General features: G+C 37.1%; 1 protein-coding gene across 1 annotated transcript; it reads left to right on the forward strand.

The window, feature by feature from the left end:
* The first annotated feature begins 1,295 nt into the window (after positions 1-1,295).
* LOC135097662 (uncharacterized) lies at positions 1,296-3,632 on the forward strand. The gene is made up of 2 exons (XM_063999914.1): positions 1,296-1,620; positions 3,303-3,632. Exons 1-2 carry the CDS (start codon positions 1,570-1,572, stop codon positions 3,579-3,581), a joined length of 330 nt encoding a protein of 109 aa, XP_063855984.1. The 5' UTR covers positions 1,296-1,569; the 3' UTR covers positions 3,582-3,632.
* Positions 3,633-19,482: the final 15,850 nt, after the last annotated feature.

Below are 19,482 nucleotides of genomic sequence, written 5' to 3' on the forward strand. Positions count from 1 at the left end.
TACACACATTTAGTAAGATTGTTCTGTTTCTCAATTAAGAGTTGTTCATGAGTTTCAGCATTTTGGTATCTACGAAACTTCTTCATATACACTAGTTTTTGCATTTTTTGCCTTGTGGTTCTTTTGAACTATAAAACACTCATTATACACTTTTCTTGCAATGTCCTTTTCTTTCCCATTATAGAGTGCTTTGCATCAATTTTCGTGTTTTTTATAGGTAACAAGCTCAAAACACTCGTTGTTATCGGTGGTATAGGAATTTTAGATTTATAAATTTATCAGTTATTGGTTATTGGGCAATAAATTTATTGCCAATTATCAGTCATCACTGATAAGGTTATTGTTACCGATTTATCAGTTATCATGATCAATTTTTTTCGTCATCACAATCAGCTATATATATATATATATATATATATATATATATATATATATATATATATATATATATATATATATATATATATATATATATATATATATATATATATATATATATATATATATATATATATATATATATATATATATACACCACTTTCAAATTTATCAACATTTATTTAGTTCTTGAAGTAATCATATTCATTTCTCTAGTGCTACTTCCAAGTTTCTCTCACTCTATCACTTTATTCTACGACCACCCATCTTTGTTTCTTTATCCTCTTGTCCCATTTCCAACATATGCTATTTCTTAGCTCCATTTATCAATCTTGACTCCGTCATATTCATGTTAATAATCAGATTGGCTCCATTATATTCAGAATTTTCTGATAATTCTCCACTTTTCATTTTGCATGATTATCTTCATGACTGTAGCATCATTTACAGACATATATTTTCTTTGGTCATTTAGCATATAATTTACATAAAATGATATACAAAATTAGAGCCAGTGTGTGTGTGTGTGTGTGTGTGTGTGTGTGTGTGTGTGTGTGTGTGTGCAGTTGATAAAGACATGCTGTTGCTACAATGAGACAGATCATTTGTTGTGGGGGCTGTTGAACCACACTTAACAAGCTGAGGGAAGTGTAAAATATGTGGTCATTTATATATTTTGGTTGTGTGCAAGTACTGTGAGACAAGTCATAAAGGTTCACATGACTGCTGTACTGACAGGTGTGACCCTTTTATTCAGTGTGGAGCCAGCAGGGGCTGACAGATGATATGGAGTGTTTAAGTCACTATAACAGCAGTTTTGTTTTGTATCTGATGAAATTTTTAAGGATGCTAATGAAGGTCAGTATTGACTTTTTTTTAATGAGGCAAGATAAAAGATATTTTGTAGTTTTATTCATCCATATACAGTATGTACAGTATTAGTAACAAGGGGAACCCACCAACCTCCTTGTAATCTCCTAAATTTCATTTTCATCTTCCTTTTTCCATTCTCCCTTTATTGCATATTTTCAGAAGTTCTTATATCCTTACCCACTGTCTTTTTTCTCTTCACCTCCCCTTCCCTTCTGTTCCATTCCCTGGTGATGGCACAGAATTATCAACAACAAGCTTTTGACGGCTGAGGATGAAGCCCGAATCAACCAGGTACAGGCCAGGTCATTAGCAGCAGGCATGGCCGCCGTGCCCCGCCAAGCCCGGGTGTTGAACCTGAGACCAAGCCAGGTAGGTGTGCGGCCTGTACACCTAGCCACTTGTACTTCTTGTGCTTCACTTCCTATGCTGTCACATGAAACATATTTATTCCTTGTTTTCACAATGTTTCACTCTTAATTTTTGTACTTGTGTTGTGCTATGTATGTATGGCAGCATGTCCTCAAAACACTAAGCAACATAAGAGGGAAGGAAATGAGGTGGTGATTTATTATTTCTCTTATATGACAATAAAAAAGTTGTCAAAGGCATGTCAAGTTTGTGTGCAGGATTCTGCATTTGAGTGTTGAAGCATGTGTAAATTCACTTGATAAGTATTTAGCTTTTTAAATTGATGTTTGGATGATAATGTGAAGGTTAACATGGCATTGTACTAATCTCCTAAAAAAGGCTGGGAACCATTTGTTCATAATGTGTGTAGGAGCCTCAACGTATCAGGTGTTTAAGCTTTTAGATTGTGATTTGATAGGAGGAATTATGTTAAGAAGGTCACATGACCTTGGTTGTCCATGTTGTATAGAATGTTTTCCAATTAAATTTCTTTCAGTCTCCCTATCATTTTTACAGAGATGTAGTTTAGATATTTGATTCCAAAGTCAGTTAAGTTTTTCTATTTTCATTCCTGATCAACTCTGTGCTCTTTCATAAGAGGCATTGATCTGTGCCTTTTCATAGAAGCATGGTCCATGACCTAGTGACATGCAAGGTTTATTGAAGGGACCTGAAAAAGAACCATATTACAGTGATGAAATTATTCCTTTGAAAGTATTGATGGCTGATCTCTTTCTATAGGTGAGGGTTAGTGTTCTCTACTGTACCAAATACTGAACTGTCTTTTGTACTATTTCTCCATCTGTATCCTACCCAGTAATGGTAATAGACTGAGGAACCTTTGTTAATTTTTACTAAGTATTGTCCTGCAGCATTGATTTGTTTAGGAGTTGGGTATCTGAGAATGAGTGGTTATTGGCACCAAGTGCAGCTCAGTTGTGGGTAACTCCAGTTGTTGGGAGCATTCCATGGTACACAGATGGTGGGATAGTCTTGCCTTGGACTCTTGCAAATGTGTACTATGTCCCAGTGAGTTTTGTTTTTATTTGACATGAATCCCAAGTTTATTTAGGCATTTCAGGGACTTATTGTGGGTGATGGAGATCTCCACAACACTCTTCTCTTGGTGGGTGGGTAGCTGTTGAAAAATTCATATGAATAGAGATGTCAGATGTAGGTAAAATAGAGAAATGTTGATTTGATTGTGAACTAAATCCCACAACTTATATTATCTTTGATAAGAAAGGTTTCGTTTAAACCATGAAAATTGGATAAATGAAGCTAAGCATTATTTTACTGCAACAAAAAGGCACACAAAGTGAAGGAGATTGCATACTTGTCTTTAGTTTGTTGTCCCTTTGATGGGGAACTTGTATCATTGTTAAAAGCTTAAAACCTGTAAAATAGCATGGATCCATCTGAATCTTTATTCAGTCAAAAGTTTATATGATGTGTAGACTATTCAAGTTTGCCAGCCTGGAGCCTGGAGCCTGCTTGTTGTAGAGTTGTCCTATGTTCTGTAGATTTGCTTGATATTATAAACAATTATGGTAAAATTTTTGTAAACAATTTTGTTCTTTATTTCTGTCAGTATCAGATTCAGTATTTTCTCCATCTTATGGCAGCATATATTTTCAACACAGAGTGAGGGCAGTGTCATTCCTCCTGTCCACTACCTCAACTTCTACTCCCAACACTACCACAACAATGAGCGGTCTGGTGTGGTGGCTGAGGATTCTTTTGAAGAGGACAATGCTTCTGCTTCATCTGAGCAGGTCAGAAGGTGGATAGCAGCAGTACTAGTAGCAGACTGGTGTTACCTTGATGCTACTGCTACATTGCATTATTTGCATAGTTTTTTCAGTTGTCATGGACTTTGTGTAATATGTATAAAAGTATATGAAGCTCAAGAAACTTGTTGATAAGGTTTATGTTCAGCATACAAATTGTAGGATGCAAAGACAAGGATTGAAATATCATTGCCACAATTCCTGACAAAGCATTTGGTGCCACAGAATATTCAGCAATGTAATGTTTGTCTGGCAAACAAACCAGTTTCCCTGAATGATAGCTTTATTTCTGCAGGTTAATACAGTCTCTCTATGGGGGAGAGCTTGGAGACAAAGCCAAGCATATATATATATATATATATATATATATATATATATATATATATATATATATATATATATATATATATATATATATATATATATATATATATATATATATATATATATATATATATATATATATATATATATATATATATATATATATATGTGGATTGTGAGAAAAGCATACTGATCATTACACTATCATGTTTAGTTTTAATATGTAATTTAGATCAAGGACAGTGCAGTGAGAGAGGAAAAATTATTCACTAGATTTTTTCAGAGAAGTTTTATGACATAAAGGATTAATTGAATGATCAGTATATATATTGGCCCACTAGCTGCATCTCTTTAACACAGAAGCTTTCACTAATTATCTTGGCCCAATTCATTAAGTGCATCGCTGTTGTGGGAGGGAAGATATGCAGTGTTTCCCTGCCATCTGTGGGAGTTACATTCCAGAGCCTCCTGCAAATAGTTAAAATCTGTGAATATGGGAAACCATCCTTCTAAGGATCAGAACTACCTATATTTATAGTTTAAACCTTAAACTATGCATCTCACATTTACTAAGCAATTAACTTTAAGACAATAAAAAGCAGTTATTATATGTATAGTACATGATATTTTAATTAAAAAATACAGTGCACTATAAAATAAAAGGGGAATAAGTTGATATGTACAATAAACCCTTGATATAATGAACTTCTATTTACCAAATTTCAGGTATAACATCCTATTTAAGGCTGCTGTCTGCTGCCTCTCTCTCTCTCTCTCTCTCTCTCTCTCTCTCTCTCTCTCTCTCTCTCTCTCTCTCTCTCTCTATACACATATATAGCAAATTTTCATCTCAAGTGACCCACTCTCTCCCCATATGTGTTCGTTATATCTTGGGTTACTGTAATTTATAACTGAAAGAATAATTTGGGCTCTTTGGGCTGAAAGACTGAGCTGGTGGTGACACCTGGCAACTCTATAAACTCCCCATTAGTTAGGTTAGGTTAGGGAAAACTCTGCAAATATGCAAAACCATGAATATGTGAGGGAACGCTGATATATGCTATCTCTTATTTGTTGTAGATGTATTCCATTCTATTGGCATAGAACGATAGGAAAATGGCATCAAGGAAGTAGGGATGCCACCAAACTAAGGAAATAGAGAAGTCAAAATTTAGTCATTGCTCTGTTTTGTGAATTGGTAGATATTGTGCCTGGTGGCTCCACTTCACCATTCCTCAAATAAGGGCGGTCAAGTTCTCAATTTAAGCCAAAAGTATTCTAAAAAAGTAGCTTAAGAAAAATATGTATTTAGTACAGTCCATGTAATGAAAAGGAACTAATCATGATTAAACAAAGAACTCTATGTTCTCCTTTATGAAAGAGTGAGAAATTCATATATTATAAATATGGGAGGTATATATATTACAGTCCCTGTATTGAAGGGAAACTCATCATGATTGAATGGATACCTATGTTCTCTTTTATGAAAGAGTGAGAAATTAATTATGAGCAAAACAAAGTTTACTATGGAGCTTGTTGTTTCGTTTTGAGGGGCCTGGCTCAGTCTGACCATAACCCTATTCAATCGCTAATATCTCCAGAACTATGTGGCTGATCGTAACAAAATTAGCATCATATGATAGCACACTTCTATCAATTTTATATGATATAGCTTTCATCTCTTCTATTGGGTGAAGTTAACTTACTAAAAGTAGAAAGGTGTCAGAAATGGGATTTCTCAAAAACTACTCAACCAGTTTTAATGAAACTTAAGAGGTGTCATGTTATAATTTTAATAAAATTCCTTACGTCAACTTTGAAGTAGCACTGTACATGCACAAAGTCAAAATTACAACTTTTTAAGTAATTAACTGATCAAGCTCAAATTTTTGTTGGTAATAAGAGTAATACAAGTTATAATGAAAAATCATATGAAATTTGCAATACTACTGTGCATATGCAAAATACAATACAAAACTTTTTGTAAAGTGACCATCAGTTTTCTGCAATTTTCACCAATTTTCTTTTGTCTCAATGAGAGCAGATAGATACCACTGAACACAAAATGAAATTTCCTATCAAGTGGTATATAGAACAACCACTGGGCTCTTGCAGAGTTTTGAGCTAGAGTGATTTGAATATTAGGCAAGTGTGGGGTGCCTGAAGTTGCCTCACTCTCTCTCTCTCTCTCTCTCTCTCTCTCTCTCTCTCTCTCTCTCTCTCTCTCTCTCTCTCTCTCTCTCTCTCTCTCTCTCTCTCTCTCTCTCTCTCTCTCTCTCTCTCTCTCTTCTTGAAATACCCCTTCCACTGATGCATTACTGACATCTTTGCTCGTTAATCGCCTTCCAAGGCATTTTACTGGTATATTATAACTTTTCTTCATTAAATTGTGTAACATTTGCTGTCTTAGATATAATTTTCTATCTGTACAACATCACCTCTCCTCTAGTAAACCTCATCTTTATTTATGATATGCATGTACAGTATTATGAATAAAATAATAAAAAATAATTAGGTAAAAACCAACTTAAAATTTACTTGATGGGTCCTGTTGATGATGCTCATCAAGGCTAGTGTCTTCTGGTATCAACCCTAAGTCTCTTGAGACCCCCCCTCAACTTTTTCTTCATTAATTTCTGCAACATTCACAGTCTTAGATCTAGTTTTCAATTTCTAGAACACAATCTCTCCTCTACTAAACCTTATCTTCTTTTCCTCACTGAAACATAGGTGTCTGAGGCAACTTACAATAGCCCCTTTTCTGTTCCCTCCTACTTTCTTTATTCTCATTTTCAATCCAAAGCTGAATGTTGCGTTTATGTGCGCAATGACTTAACCTGCTGTTGTGCCCACACTCTTGAATATTCCGAGTTTTTCACCATCTGGCTACTATTACAGAGTCACTCTCAAACTAAATTTATCTGTGCTGTATACCTCTCACCTAACTCCTCAGACTATAAGAAATTCTTTGACTACTTAACCTCCAAAGTGGAGCACATTCTGACTCACTTCCCTTTTGCAGAGACCTCCATTCTTGGAGACTTCAATGTTCACCACCAGCTTTGGGTTTCCTCTCTCTTCACTGACCATCATGGTGAACTAGCCTTCAACTTTGCTATCCTCCAATTGGTGCAACACCCTGCTCATATCCTTGACCGTTTTAGAGATGCATACTAATCAGTCACTTCCTACACTCATACCTTATATTACTTCCCCCCTGATCTTACAAAACTAACCCTACAAAACTTTATCATCTTTCCTGTACTTTATTTTTAAACACATCTATATGATTTCAGTCTCATATATGTATCAATTTATATCACCTAACCCTATGTGTCATCCCATCCATCTTCATACTCAACTTTATAACAATATAGATATATATTATTCTGTATAAACCTTATCATATTATGTTTTTATTTATCTTCATGATAGATTTTTCGATTTTAAGTTGTCTATTCTGTTTACTTTAAGTAATGTACTTTTAAATTTTTCATTTGCCTGAAAAGCATCAAGCTTATACATAGGCTGGCCAATAATGTATACCTATCCAATAATGAAATGTATAAACCTAGGCTATAATAAAGTGTTTAAGTGTTTAAGTGATACACCCAACATTCTTGACCTTTTCCTAACCTCTAATCCTTCTGCTTATGCTGTTACCCTATCTTCTCCATTGGGCTCCTCCAATCACAATCTCATATCTGTATCTTGTCCTATTGCTCCAATCCATCCTCAGGATCTCCTAATGAGAGGTGCCTCTGGTGTTTTGCCTCTGCTAGTTGGGGGGAACTGAGGAGGTATTTTGCTGAATTTCCTTGGAATGACTACTACTCCTGTGCCAGAGACTGTGTGCCGAGCGCATAACGGAGGTGATAGTGTCTGGCATCGGGCCCTACATTCCTCACTCTTTTTCTCGACCTAAACCTTCTAAACCTTGGTTTAACACAGCCTGTTCTCCTGTTATTCATGATAGAGAGGTAGCTCACAAAAGGTACTTGAGCCTTCCATTACCAGAATCTCTTACACTTTATATTTCTGCCCATACCTAAACCTTCCAAACCTTGGTTTAACACAGCCTGTTCTCCTGCTATTCATGATAGAGAGGTAGCTCACTAAAGGTACCTGAGCCTTCCATTACTAGAATCTCTTGCACTTTATATTTCTGTCCGGAACTATGCCAAGTCTGTTCTCCAACTAGCCAAAACTCCTTCATTAATAGAGTGTCAAAATCTTTCAAGATCTAACTCCCCTCGTGATCTCTGGCACCTAGCCAAAAACATCTCCAATAACTTTGCTTCTTCTTTCCCTCCTTTATTTCAACCAGATAGTACCACTGTTATCATATCTATCTCTAAAGCTGAACTCTTTGCTCAAACCTTTGCTAAAAACTCTACCTTGGACAATTCAGGGCTTGTTCCTCCCTCTCCTCCATCCTCCATGCTACCTATTAAAATTCTTCACAATGATGTTTTCCATGCCCTTGCTGGCCTAAACCCTCGGAAGGCTTATGGACCTGATGGGGTCCCTCCTATTGTTCTCCAAAACTGCTCCTCTGTGCTTGCACCTTGCCTAGTCAAACTCTTTCATCTTTGTCTATCAACATCTATCTTTTCTTCTTGCTGGAAGCTTGCCTACATTCAGCCTATTCCTAAAAAGCGTGACCGTTCTAATCCCTCAAATAACCATCCTGTTGCTGTAATTTCCTGCTTATCTGAAGTTTTTGATGCATCAACAGGAAGATTCTTAAACATCTATCACTTCACAACCTTCTATCTGATCAACAGTATGGGTTCCGTCAATGCCACTCTACTGGTGATCCGGCTTTCCTTACTGAGTCTTGATTATCCTCTTTTAGAGATTTTGGTGAATCTTTTGCTGATGCCTTAGACATATCAAAAGCTTTTGATAGAGTGGCACAAAGCTTTGATTTCCAAATTACCCTCCTACAGCCTCTATCCTTCTCTTGGTAACTTGATCTCGAGTTTCTTTTCTGACCATTCTATTGGTACTGTGGTAGATGGTCACTGTTCTTCTCCTAAATCTATTGACAATGGTGTTCCTCAGGGTTTTGTCCTGTCACCCACTCTCTTCCTATTATTCATCAATGACCTTCTAAACCAAACTTTTGTCCTATCCATTCCTATGCTGATGATACCACCCTGCACTTTTCCGCGTCTTTTTGTAGACGTCCAACCCTTCAGGAAGTAAACAGTTCACACAAGGAAGCCACAGAATTCCTGACTTCTGATCTCTCCAAAATTTCTGACTGGGGGAGAGTGAACTTATTATTGTTCAGTGTCCCAAGAATTCAATTCCTCCGTCTATCAACTCGACACAACCTTCCAGACAACTATCCCCTCTTCTTCAGTGACACTCAACCGTCCCCTTTCTCTACACTGAACATCCTCAGTCTGTCCTCTGTCCTTTAATCATAATCTAAACTGGAAACTTCACATCTCATCTCTAGCTAAAACAGTTTCTGTGAAGTTAGGCATCAGTCTTCTTCACCAGTTTTTCTCCCCCCCACCCCTCCTTATCCGTCCATGTATGTAGTATGCTATCTTTTAGATAGGGTGTAATCAAAAGTTTTCCATCTCATCAACTCCTTTCCTCTAACTGACCGTCTTCAGCCTCATTCTCATTGCTGCAATGTTGCATCTCTTGCTATCTTCTACTGCTATTTTCATGCCAACTGCTCTTCTTATCTTGTGAAGTGCATGCCTCCCCTCCTCCCTTGGTTTTGCTGCATAAGACTTTCTTTTTTCTCTCATCCCTATTCTGTCCACTTCTCTAATGCAAGTTAACCAGTATTCTCAATCATTCATCCCTTTCTCTAGTAAACCTTGGAACTCCCTGCCTGCCTCTGTATTTCCACCTTCCTATGACTTGAACTCTTTCAAGAGTGAGGTTTCAAGACACTTAACTTGTATTTTTGACTAACATTTTTGACTGTTTGGGGACTGGCACCTCAGTGGCTGTTTTTTTTTTTTTTTTTTGCTGGAATTTTTGTTTCCCTTGGCCTGTGCCACTCCTACATGAAGGGGAAAAAAAGAAAAAAAAAGGGAGGTAGATGTGATCAGGGACTGAACCAGGAATGAACATACCAGAATACCAAGCCTTAACTAACTGGACCATGAGGTACCTCACAGCTAATCTAGCTTTGGCTCATATTTGTGTCCTATCACTGCATTACATGGCTCTTCCTTCTAGGTTAATTTCTGATGTTTCGTTAATTTAATGTGGTACAATAAGTATCCAAACAATCCAAAGTGTGTGTCTGGGAAGTGTGGTTCTGGTCTTGCAAGGTTTACCAGAGTATTCACTAGGAAGCCCCTGCTCCATTCATGTTTTCTCCCTTTTTTGGGTGGGACACTCATTTCCTGTTTGACGCAACAAAACAATGCCATCATAAGTTCATACTAGGCTTTATTCTTTCCCCTATATGAAATCTTTTAAGACCATCCCACCACCATGTTGCCAATGTCATAGTTAAACAAAGAAATACATTTCCTATTACAAAATTAAAAATTATGAAAAAAAAAAATGTATAAACATGGGAAGTGGATGTGACCAGGGATTGAAACCAGATCTGACAAGCTTAAAGGACAAGCCTTTAGCTGACATAATCATAAAGTACATCACATCTAGTTTAGCTTTAGCTCATGTTTTCACATCCTAGCTGAGGTCTAAAAATGTGTACCAAGCATTTATGATCGTTTTTACATAAGCTACTGTTGTTATTTGTCGACAGTATATAATTTATTTAGAGCTGCCTGTTATTTATTTTTCCAGTTTTTAGAGTAACATCTCACAGGTATCAATAATTTTAACCCCCTGAGCAACAAGCAACACAGTGGTGTGCATTTCAGGGCTCTGATGGGTAATGAATGTATGTGCCTCATGATTTTCAATCCTTAAATCAAAATGAAAGTGGGAGAGAGATATTTTGAACATTACTTAGCAACATTTACAAAGCTGCTCCCTACCACTTTTAGTGACTTGCCATCTGGTATTCTATACAAGGCAAGTATCATGGAAGGAGGTGATCTGCCCTCATCCTAATGAATGGCTAAGTGCAAATGCAAGCTAACCTCATCCACTCCCATTAAGTGCTGTTAAACAAGGAGTCACAGTGGAAGAACATTCCTTTTGATATGTGGGGAAAGCAGTGAGGGCAGGTGGGGCAAGTGAGCTGTAGCCAGTACTATATCCAGCATAATGAACACACCTTTACTTCCTGTTGAACTAAAATAATGAGTCAGACAAAAGTACCACTAGAATGGAGAAGGATAGGTGCTTCTTATGCTGTAAGTTTCATTATTCTAGAATCTGTACTAAATGAGATACAACTAGGAATAAGAGTTATTTTTCTCTAAAAACTCATTACAAGAAGAGGTTTCTGCACAAAAAACCCGTTGCTTAGGGGCTAGCAGAAGTTTCTGCATACTGGTAGTCTAGCTGAGTAGGTAATGCTTGTTGAAAGGTGATTACAAAATAATTTTATTACTGTAATATTTAGAGGCACTAGATCATTGATTATGGGGTATTATGAGTGAAAGAATTCACTGAAGAGTGTCTCTGGTATAATTGGCACCCAATCACTAATTGCACATTATGAAGGGACACTGTAATGTCAGTGTCATCAAATTCTGTCCCCCTTCCCACACACACACACACACACACACACACACACACACACACACACACACAATGGGCAGCAGAATTCTTATAAAAGAAGGAATAATAACAGACAAACAATATGGCTCCAGGAAAAGAAAATCATGTGTAACAAATCTATTAAGCTTCAGCTCAAGAGTGATGACATCATGTAGGAAAGAGAAGCATTTGTGGACTGTATATAACTAGATCTGATAAAAAGCTTTTGACAAGGTTCCCCCATGAAAGACTTATGTGGAAACTTGAAAATATTAAGAGACTACATGGGACAAGTATAAAGTGGATGGAAAATTACTTAAAATGATGAGAAATGAGAACAATAGCTAATGATGAAAAGTTGGTTTGGAAAACAGTAAAGAGTGGTGTGCCACAAGGGTCAGTACTATCACCAATATGGTATTGTTCATTGTTTATATAAATGATATTCCTGAAAAAAATTGATAGCTACAACAGCCTATTTGCAGATAATGCTAAATTACAGAAAGAAATAAAAAGTTGCAAAGACTGTGAATATCTACAAAATTACCAATAAAATTTGTGAATGGAGCAAAAAATGGGAAGTTAAATTCGATGTAAGCAAATGTCATATGATGGAGATGTGCAGAAGTGAATAGAAGACCACATTGGACATACAAGGTAGAAAACAAATATATTAAAAGGATCCAGGAAGAAAAGGATCTAGGAGTAGTAAAGCCAGATAACTTCCAACCAGAGAAGCATATAGGTAGAATATGAGGAACATTTACAGATTACTATGAAACATAGTACAGCTTCTCACCTCATGAACAAAAGTAAGATGAGAAAAATAATCCCTATGATAATAAGACCTAGATTGGAATATGCAGCAGTTGTGTAGTCTCTATGTAAGAAGCATGTAAACAAGCTAGGAAGAATACAAACAATAGGAACAAAAATGGTGGCAGAATTTGAGGAATTAAGTTATGAAGAAAGATTAGAAAAAATATACTTACCAATACTGGAACAAAGGAGAGAAAGAGATTTGATAACTATCTACAAGTTGGCAAACAAAATGGAAGTTGGTAATGACAAAACCATTACTAAAAGAGACAAGCAGTCATGACAGTAGAATGGGACACTCACATAAGTAGGGAAAAGAAGATGTCTAAACAACACAAAGAATAGTTTTCCACAAAGACACACTGAAGTTTGGAATGGACTAAAAGAAGATATGTATAGTTTTGGCAACAAGTGTACACAAACTAAAGGAAAAATTAGACATGTATAGGTATGGAGATGGGACCACTTGAGTGTAGCTCGGGCCCTGTAAATTACACCTAGGTAAATACACAACACAGAGCACACCGTGCATGGCTACATGGACTTGTTTCTGACCATTATAGAGATGTTGTGTGATGTTTCAATAAGTGTGATGCCAAGAATGGAGTATTATCTGAACTAAATGTATACTATCTATGGTAAGAAATAGTGGTACAGATATTATAATAACTTTCTAATTAATTATTGATTTGAAAGGTTGCCTGATGGGATCCCTCCTATTGTTCTCCAAAACTGTGCCTCCGTGCTTGCACCTTGCCTAGTCAAACTCTTTCAATTCTGTCAACATCTACCTTTCCTTCTTGCTGGAAGTTTGCCTACATTCAGCCTGTTCCTAAAAAGGAAGACTGTTCTAATCCCTCAAACTACCGTCCTATTGCTTTAATTTCCTGCCTATCTAAAGTTTTTGAATCAATCTTCCTCAAGAGGAAGATTCTTAAACATCTGTCACTTCACAACCTTCTATCTGATCACCGTATGGGTTCTGTCAAGGCCGCTCTACTGGTGATCTTCTGGGTTTCCTTACTGAGTCTCAGTCATCTCTTTTAGAGATTTTGGTGAACCTTTTGCTGTTGCCTTGGATATATCAAAAGCTTTTGATAGAGTGTGGCACAAAGCTTTGATTTCCAAACTACCTTCCTATGGCTTGTGTCCTTCTCTCTGTAACTTCATCTCAAGTTTCCTTTCTGACCATTCTGTTGCTGCTGTGGTAGATGGTCACTGTTTTTTCCTAAATCTATTAACAGTGGTGTTCCTCAGGATTCTGTCCTGGCACCCACTCTCTTCTTATTATTCATCAATGACCTTCTAAACCAAACTTCTTGTCCTATCCACTCCTACACTGATGATACCATCCAGCACTTCTCCACATCTTTTTATAGACATCCAACCCTTCAAGAAGTAAACATTTCACGCAGGGAAGCCACAGAACACCTGAGTTCTGATCTTTCTAAAATTTCTGATTGGGGCAGAGCAAACTTGGTATTGTTTATTGTCTCAAAACTCAATTCCTCCATCCATCAACTCGACACAACCTTCCAGACAACTATCCCCTCTTCTTCAGTGACACTCAACTGTCCCTCTTCTACACTGAACATCCTCGGTCTATCCTTTACTTATAATCTGAACTGGAAACTTCACATCTCATCTCTTGCTAAAAACAGCTTCTATGAAGTTAGGTGTTCTGAGACATCTCTGCCAGTTTTTCTCACCCCCCCCCACTGCTAACTCTGTACAAGGGCCTTATCCGTGCATGTATGGAGTATGCTTCACACGTCTGGGAGGTTCTACTATTACTGCTCTTCTAGACAGGGTGGAACCAAAAGCTTTTCGTGTCATCAACTCCTCTCTTCCAGCTGACTGTCTTCAGCCTCTGTTCATCGCTGCAATATTGCATCTCTAGCTATCTTCTACTGCAGTTTTCAAGCTAGCTGCTCTTCTGATCTTGCTAACTGCATGCCTCTCCTCCTCCTGCAGCCTTGCTGCATAAGACTTTCTTCATTCTCTCACCCCTATTCTGTCCACCTCTCTAATGCAAGAGTTAACTGGTATTCTCAATCATTCATCCCTTTCTCTGGTAAATTCTGGAACTTCCTACCTGCTTCTGTATTTCCACCTTCTTATGACTTGAATTCCTTCAAGAGGGAAGTTTCAAGACACTTATCCTTTAATTTTTGAATACTGGTTTGGACCCTTTTCTGGAACTAGCATCACAGTGGGCTTTTTTTTTATTGGATTTTTGTTGCCCATGGCCAGTGTCCCTCCTAGGTAAAAAAAAAAAAGAAAAAAGAAAAAAGGGGGGAAGGGGGAAAAAAAAAATTAATTGCACTATCCTATGATCATATTGCATCAGATATTATATGAGGTTCCCAGAGCCAGAGTGATCTAAGTGCCCTTGTGGTCAAAATTACTATTTTATTGCATTGTCATCCCCAACCTTCCTAACGTGACGAGAGAGAGTGCAGACATCAGAATGGACCCCACATTAGGGTCAAAATCCATCCAAGTGAAATTATCCACAGAACCTTTTCGTCACGCTTGAGTGATAGCTATCAGTTGCTGGGGCCAGAGAGAATAACTCCCTCGCCACAGCAGCACGAGAAGAGTCAGCCAATGACAGCTCGTGCAGTGATTCACGTGTCACACTGAGACACTTCCCCACCACGACACCCACACACTTCACACTCTCCCTCCCTCCAGCCTTCTTGCTATCCATAAATAACAGGCTGCTATCTTAATTTTACTTTTACACAACACATAAGCCTTTCATTATTATGACGGACAACAACATACCCCTGAGGAGCCAGAAGCCACATTCCCAGATGCTTCTAAGATTTATCTTAGTGGGCTATGAACATCTTAGTGCTGGTAATTTTTTAAAGCAAAATCATTCGCAACTAAGAACCATGGAACATTCATAGCTATGAATGGGTCAGGGCTTTCATAGCTCACTAAGAACAACAGTTTCTCCTCAACAACAACAACAATGTGAACATATCCTTGTCTGAAAATAAAATCAGAAAAAAAACCTGAAAGTAAGCATTAAGATGGGTTTTATTATCAATATCAAGTAGTCTTCAAACACACTTAATAGTCTTTTGCTTTGAATAAATCATGTGTGTTTAACTGACTTGCTAGGAGAGTACTGAAATCACATTTCTGGAAATTACACTCATTAATAATCACAGCAGCAACACACATGATCCAGTGTGTGTAGCCAACACAAACTAAGGCTAATTATAGTTAACCCAAACATGACAATTGCAAATATAACTTTTTTCATTATGTTCCTTAAAAAGAAAAATTAATTCTGTCAGGGCATTTTCTTTCACATTCACAAAAAAAAAAAAAAAAAAATGTAAGTATAAAAGATGAGTGTTTCTTTTCTATGATCAATATCCCTGTGATAATAAGACAAGCATAATATCTCAGGTTCAAGATACATACTCATAAGAATATAAGAACATAAAAAATGGAAGCTGCAAGAAACCATCAGGCATACATGTGGCAGTTCCTGTATGAAATATACTTACCTATTTCCACCTATCAATCCCCATCCATAAATCTCTAATTTTCTCTTAAAGCTTCCTAATGACCCAGCACCAACAACCTGATTACTGAGTCCGTTCCATTCATCTACCACTCTATTTGAGAACTGATTCCTTCCTATCTCTTTTTTAAACTAAATTTTTCAAGCTTAAAACTGTTATTTGTTGTTCTATCCTGGTTACTAATCCTAAGAATTTTGCTTACATCCCCTGTGTTGTAACCCTTATAGCATTTAAAGACTTCTATCAGGTCCCCTCTTAACCTACATCTCTCTTAATGTAAATTTAACAGCTTCAATCTCTCTTTGTAAGGAATACTCCTCACTCCTTGTATCCTTTTAGCCATTCTCCTTTGTATTGATTCTAAAAGACCTATATACTTCCTGTAATATGGGGGACCAGAACTGCACAGCATAATATAGATGAGGTCTGACCAGCACCAAATATAACTTTAATATTACTTCGGGACTTCTACTTTTAACACTCTTAAAAATAAATCCTAATATCCTATTTGCCCTGTTTCTGGCCTCTATGCATTGCTTTCTTATATGGAATTTAGAGCTAACTATAAATTCTAAATCTTTTTTGTACCCTAAACCTACCAGAGGTTCATTGTTTATTGTGTACCTTCTGTGTGGATTTCCTCTACTTATGCTAAGTACTTTACATTTTTTTATATTAAACTGCATTTGCCATCTGTCTGTCCATTCGTTCATCCTATCCAAATCTGCCTGCAAGGGAATGGCATCAAATTCTAATCTAATTAATCTACCTATCTTACTTGTCATCCTCAAATTTACTAACGTCACAACTAATTCCACTATCCAAGTCACTGATGTATATTAAAAACATCAATGGCCCTTATACTGATCCCTGTGGCACCCCACTAATTACTTAATCCCACTCGGATTTAGAGCTGTTTATTACGACTCTGTCGCCTGTCACTTAGCCACAACCTTATCCACCCTAACACCTTCCCATCTATTCCGTGTGCCCTAACCTTTCTCAGGAGCCTCTGATGGGGTACCTTGTCAAACACTTCACTGAAGTCCAGATATAGGATGTCATAACTATCAGCATTATCTCCTGCCATGTAAACTTTACAGTAAAATCTTGACAAGTTTTTCAGGTAAGACTTCCCCTTTGTGAAGCTATGCTGTGACCAATTTATCAAGTTATGTTTGTCTAAATGTTCCCTAATGTTCTTTACTATTACAGACTTCATTATTTTATCTACAACAGAAGTTAAGCTTAAATCTCCTTTCTTAAAGCTTAAACTTGCCTCCACATTACCGGTATCTCAAGTGATTTCCTAAAGGCAGAAACTAACAGTTCACTAATAACTTCTTTGCATTCCTTAAGTACTCTGGGATATGAACTGTTCATGTTGACAAGTAGTTGGGTTTAGGAAGGAGGATAAAAACCCAGGGAGGAGTTAGGATTCTTTTAATCTCTAACGTTTCGGCTGAATAGCCATCCTCAGAGAGACTGATTTACATGAGTGAAAACACACTATTTATAACAACATACAAAATTTTCTCATTTGACATTCGTACAGAGTATTGCCATCCTGGCGTGTACCTCACCTAATTTTATTTTCCTAGTCAGGTGGCATTATCCGCCTACGTGACGAGCCTTTACTGGGGATTTTCCTTGTACCTGACCTGAGGGCCAATCTGGCGGAATTACCCGCCCACCTGATAAAACCTTCTCTGTGGTTAATGACTCCCCTAGTTGTTATGAGGGCTGCCTCTATAGCTTTTCTTATTCTTTTCTTCAATCCAACTTTAATTTCTTAGCCTCTTCCCATTTTGGTAGGTGTTTACATTTTTCTATGTGCAATACAAGGGAGTTTGATGTGTTGCATTTTAAAACATCTTTCCTATGCTCTGCTATTCTTGTTTTAAGTCCCCTGCCTGTTTCTCCTATGTACTGCTTTGTACAACCTTTGCATGGTATGCTGTACACTACGCTGTTATTATTAACAAGTGAATGAATGTCCAATAAGGACGATTTCATTCACTACCTTTCAGCCCACAGCATGAGAGTCAAATCTGATGTGATTATTGGTTTTTACTTAAGAGCGTTCAGAATTTGCAGCAACAACTTCCTAGAGCAAGAAATATGATATATCATATCAACTTTCAAAAAGCTGGGTTATCCTGAAGGGCTCCTTGTTAGGCTTAAGAATAAGGCAAAGAAAATAACAACTGAAAACAAAGAGAATAAAGATCTCTGTACAACCAGCAAAAGAGAGAGTTATACATGTGTACCAAATTCGGACAAGGCTTCCATAATTAACAAATATTTGTCTAGAACAGGATTAAAAATAGCAACATTAGCGGGAGAGAAAATTGGTGAGCTAACGAGGACTAAAGAGACCGGACTTGTTAATAATAACAGTGTAGTGTACAGCATACCATGCAAAGGTTGTACAAAGCAGTACATATGAGAAACAGGCAGGGGACTTAAAACAAGAATAGCAGAGCATAGGAAAGATGTTTTAAAACACAACACATCAAACTCCCTTGTATTGAACATAGAAAAATGTAAACACCTACCAAAATGGGAAGAGGCTAAAGAAATTAAAGTCGGATTGAAGAAAAGAATGAGAAAAGCTATAGAGACAGCCCTCATAACAACTAGGGAAGTCATTAACCACAGAGAAGGTTTTATCAGGTGGGCGGGTAATTCCGCCAGATTGGCCCTCAGGTCAGGTACAAGGAAAATCCCCAGTAAAGGCTCGTCACGTAGGCGAATAATGCCACCTGACTAGGAAAATAAAATTAGGTGAGGTACACGCCAGGATGGCAATACTCTGTACGAATGTCATATGAGAAAATTTTGTTTGTTGTTATAAATAGTGTGTTTTCACTCATGTAAATCAGTCTCTCTGAGGATGGCTATTCAGCTGAAACGTTAGAGATTAAAAGAATCCTACCTCCTCCCTGGGTTTTTATCCCCCTTCCTAAACCCAACTACTCTGGGATATATTTCATCTGGTCTTGGTGTCTTGAACTTTCTTAGCCTATCTATCACCTGTTCCACTATCTCCTTAATTATGGTAATATCTTTCAGCTTCTCATTCTCTTCTGCTCTAAAAATTTCACTATCCAGCATTTCCTGCATGTTTTCCTGGGTGAAGACAGTTAAAAAATACTTCTTCAGAATTTTACTAATCTACTCCCCAGAACTAACCAGCAACCTCAATCCTCACCAAACTTGTAGAACAATCAAGCACTTTCATTCATTGATGATACAAAATTCATTTCTTGGATTGGAATTTAGACTATCAGTTGTCAACTGGTTTTAAAGTGAACCCTAACTTTCATTATGAAATCAGAAGCATCTGAGATCACTGTAGCACAATGGTGATAAGGCAGCATAGTGAAAACTGTGATGACAAAATGATTATGCTTCTGAAGTGGTTAGTCTAGAAATAGTTCTGATATAAATTATAAAACTTGTGGCATGCAGTGAAGCAGAATTTATAGAGAAAGGGTGTCAGTTCTTTCCTTCCAAGCACAAAGTTTGTCTCTCATCAGTGGTATTACACATTACCAACAAATAGAAACAAAAGTGTTCAAAATTGTTATTTCTGACTCAAATCACTCCAATATGCCATTCAAAAATGGTGAAAAAAAATTGAAAGAATGTACAGATTTATAAATGCTTATCAAAGCTTT

The sequence above is a fragment of the Scylla paramamosain genome, chromosome 1 (genome assembly GCF_035594125.1).
Source record: "Scylla paramamosain isolate STU-SP2022 chromosome 1, ASM3559412v1, whole genome shotgun sequence".
NCBI classification, from domain to species: Eukaryota; Metazoa; Arthropoda; class Malacostraca; order Decapoda; family Portunidae; genus Scylla; species Scylla paramamosain.

Coding starts and splice junctions, on each gene's coding strand:
- LOC135097662 (XM_063999914.1), top strand. CDS start 1,570: ATGGCCGCCGTGCCCCGCCAAGCCCGGGTGTTGAACCTGAGACCAAGC. Junction 1,621..3,302: donor TGAACCTGAGACCAAGCCAG/GTAGGTGTGCGG, acceptor TTTTCAACACAG/AGTGAGGGCAGTGTCATTCC.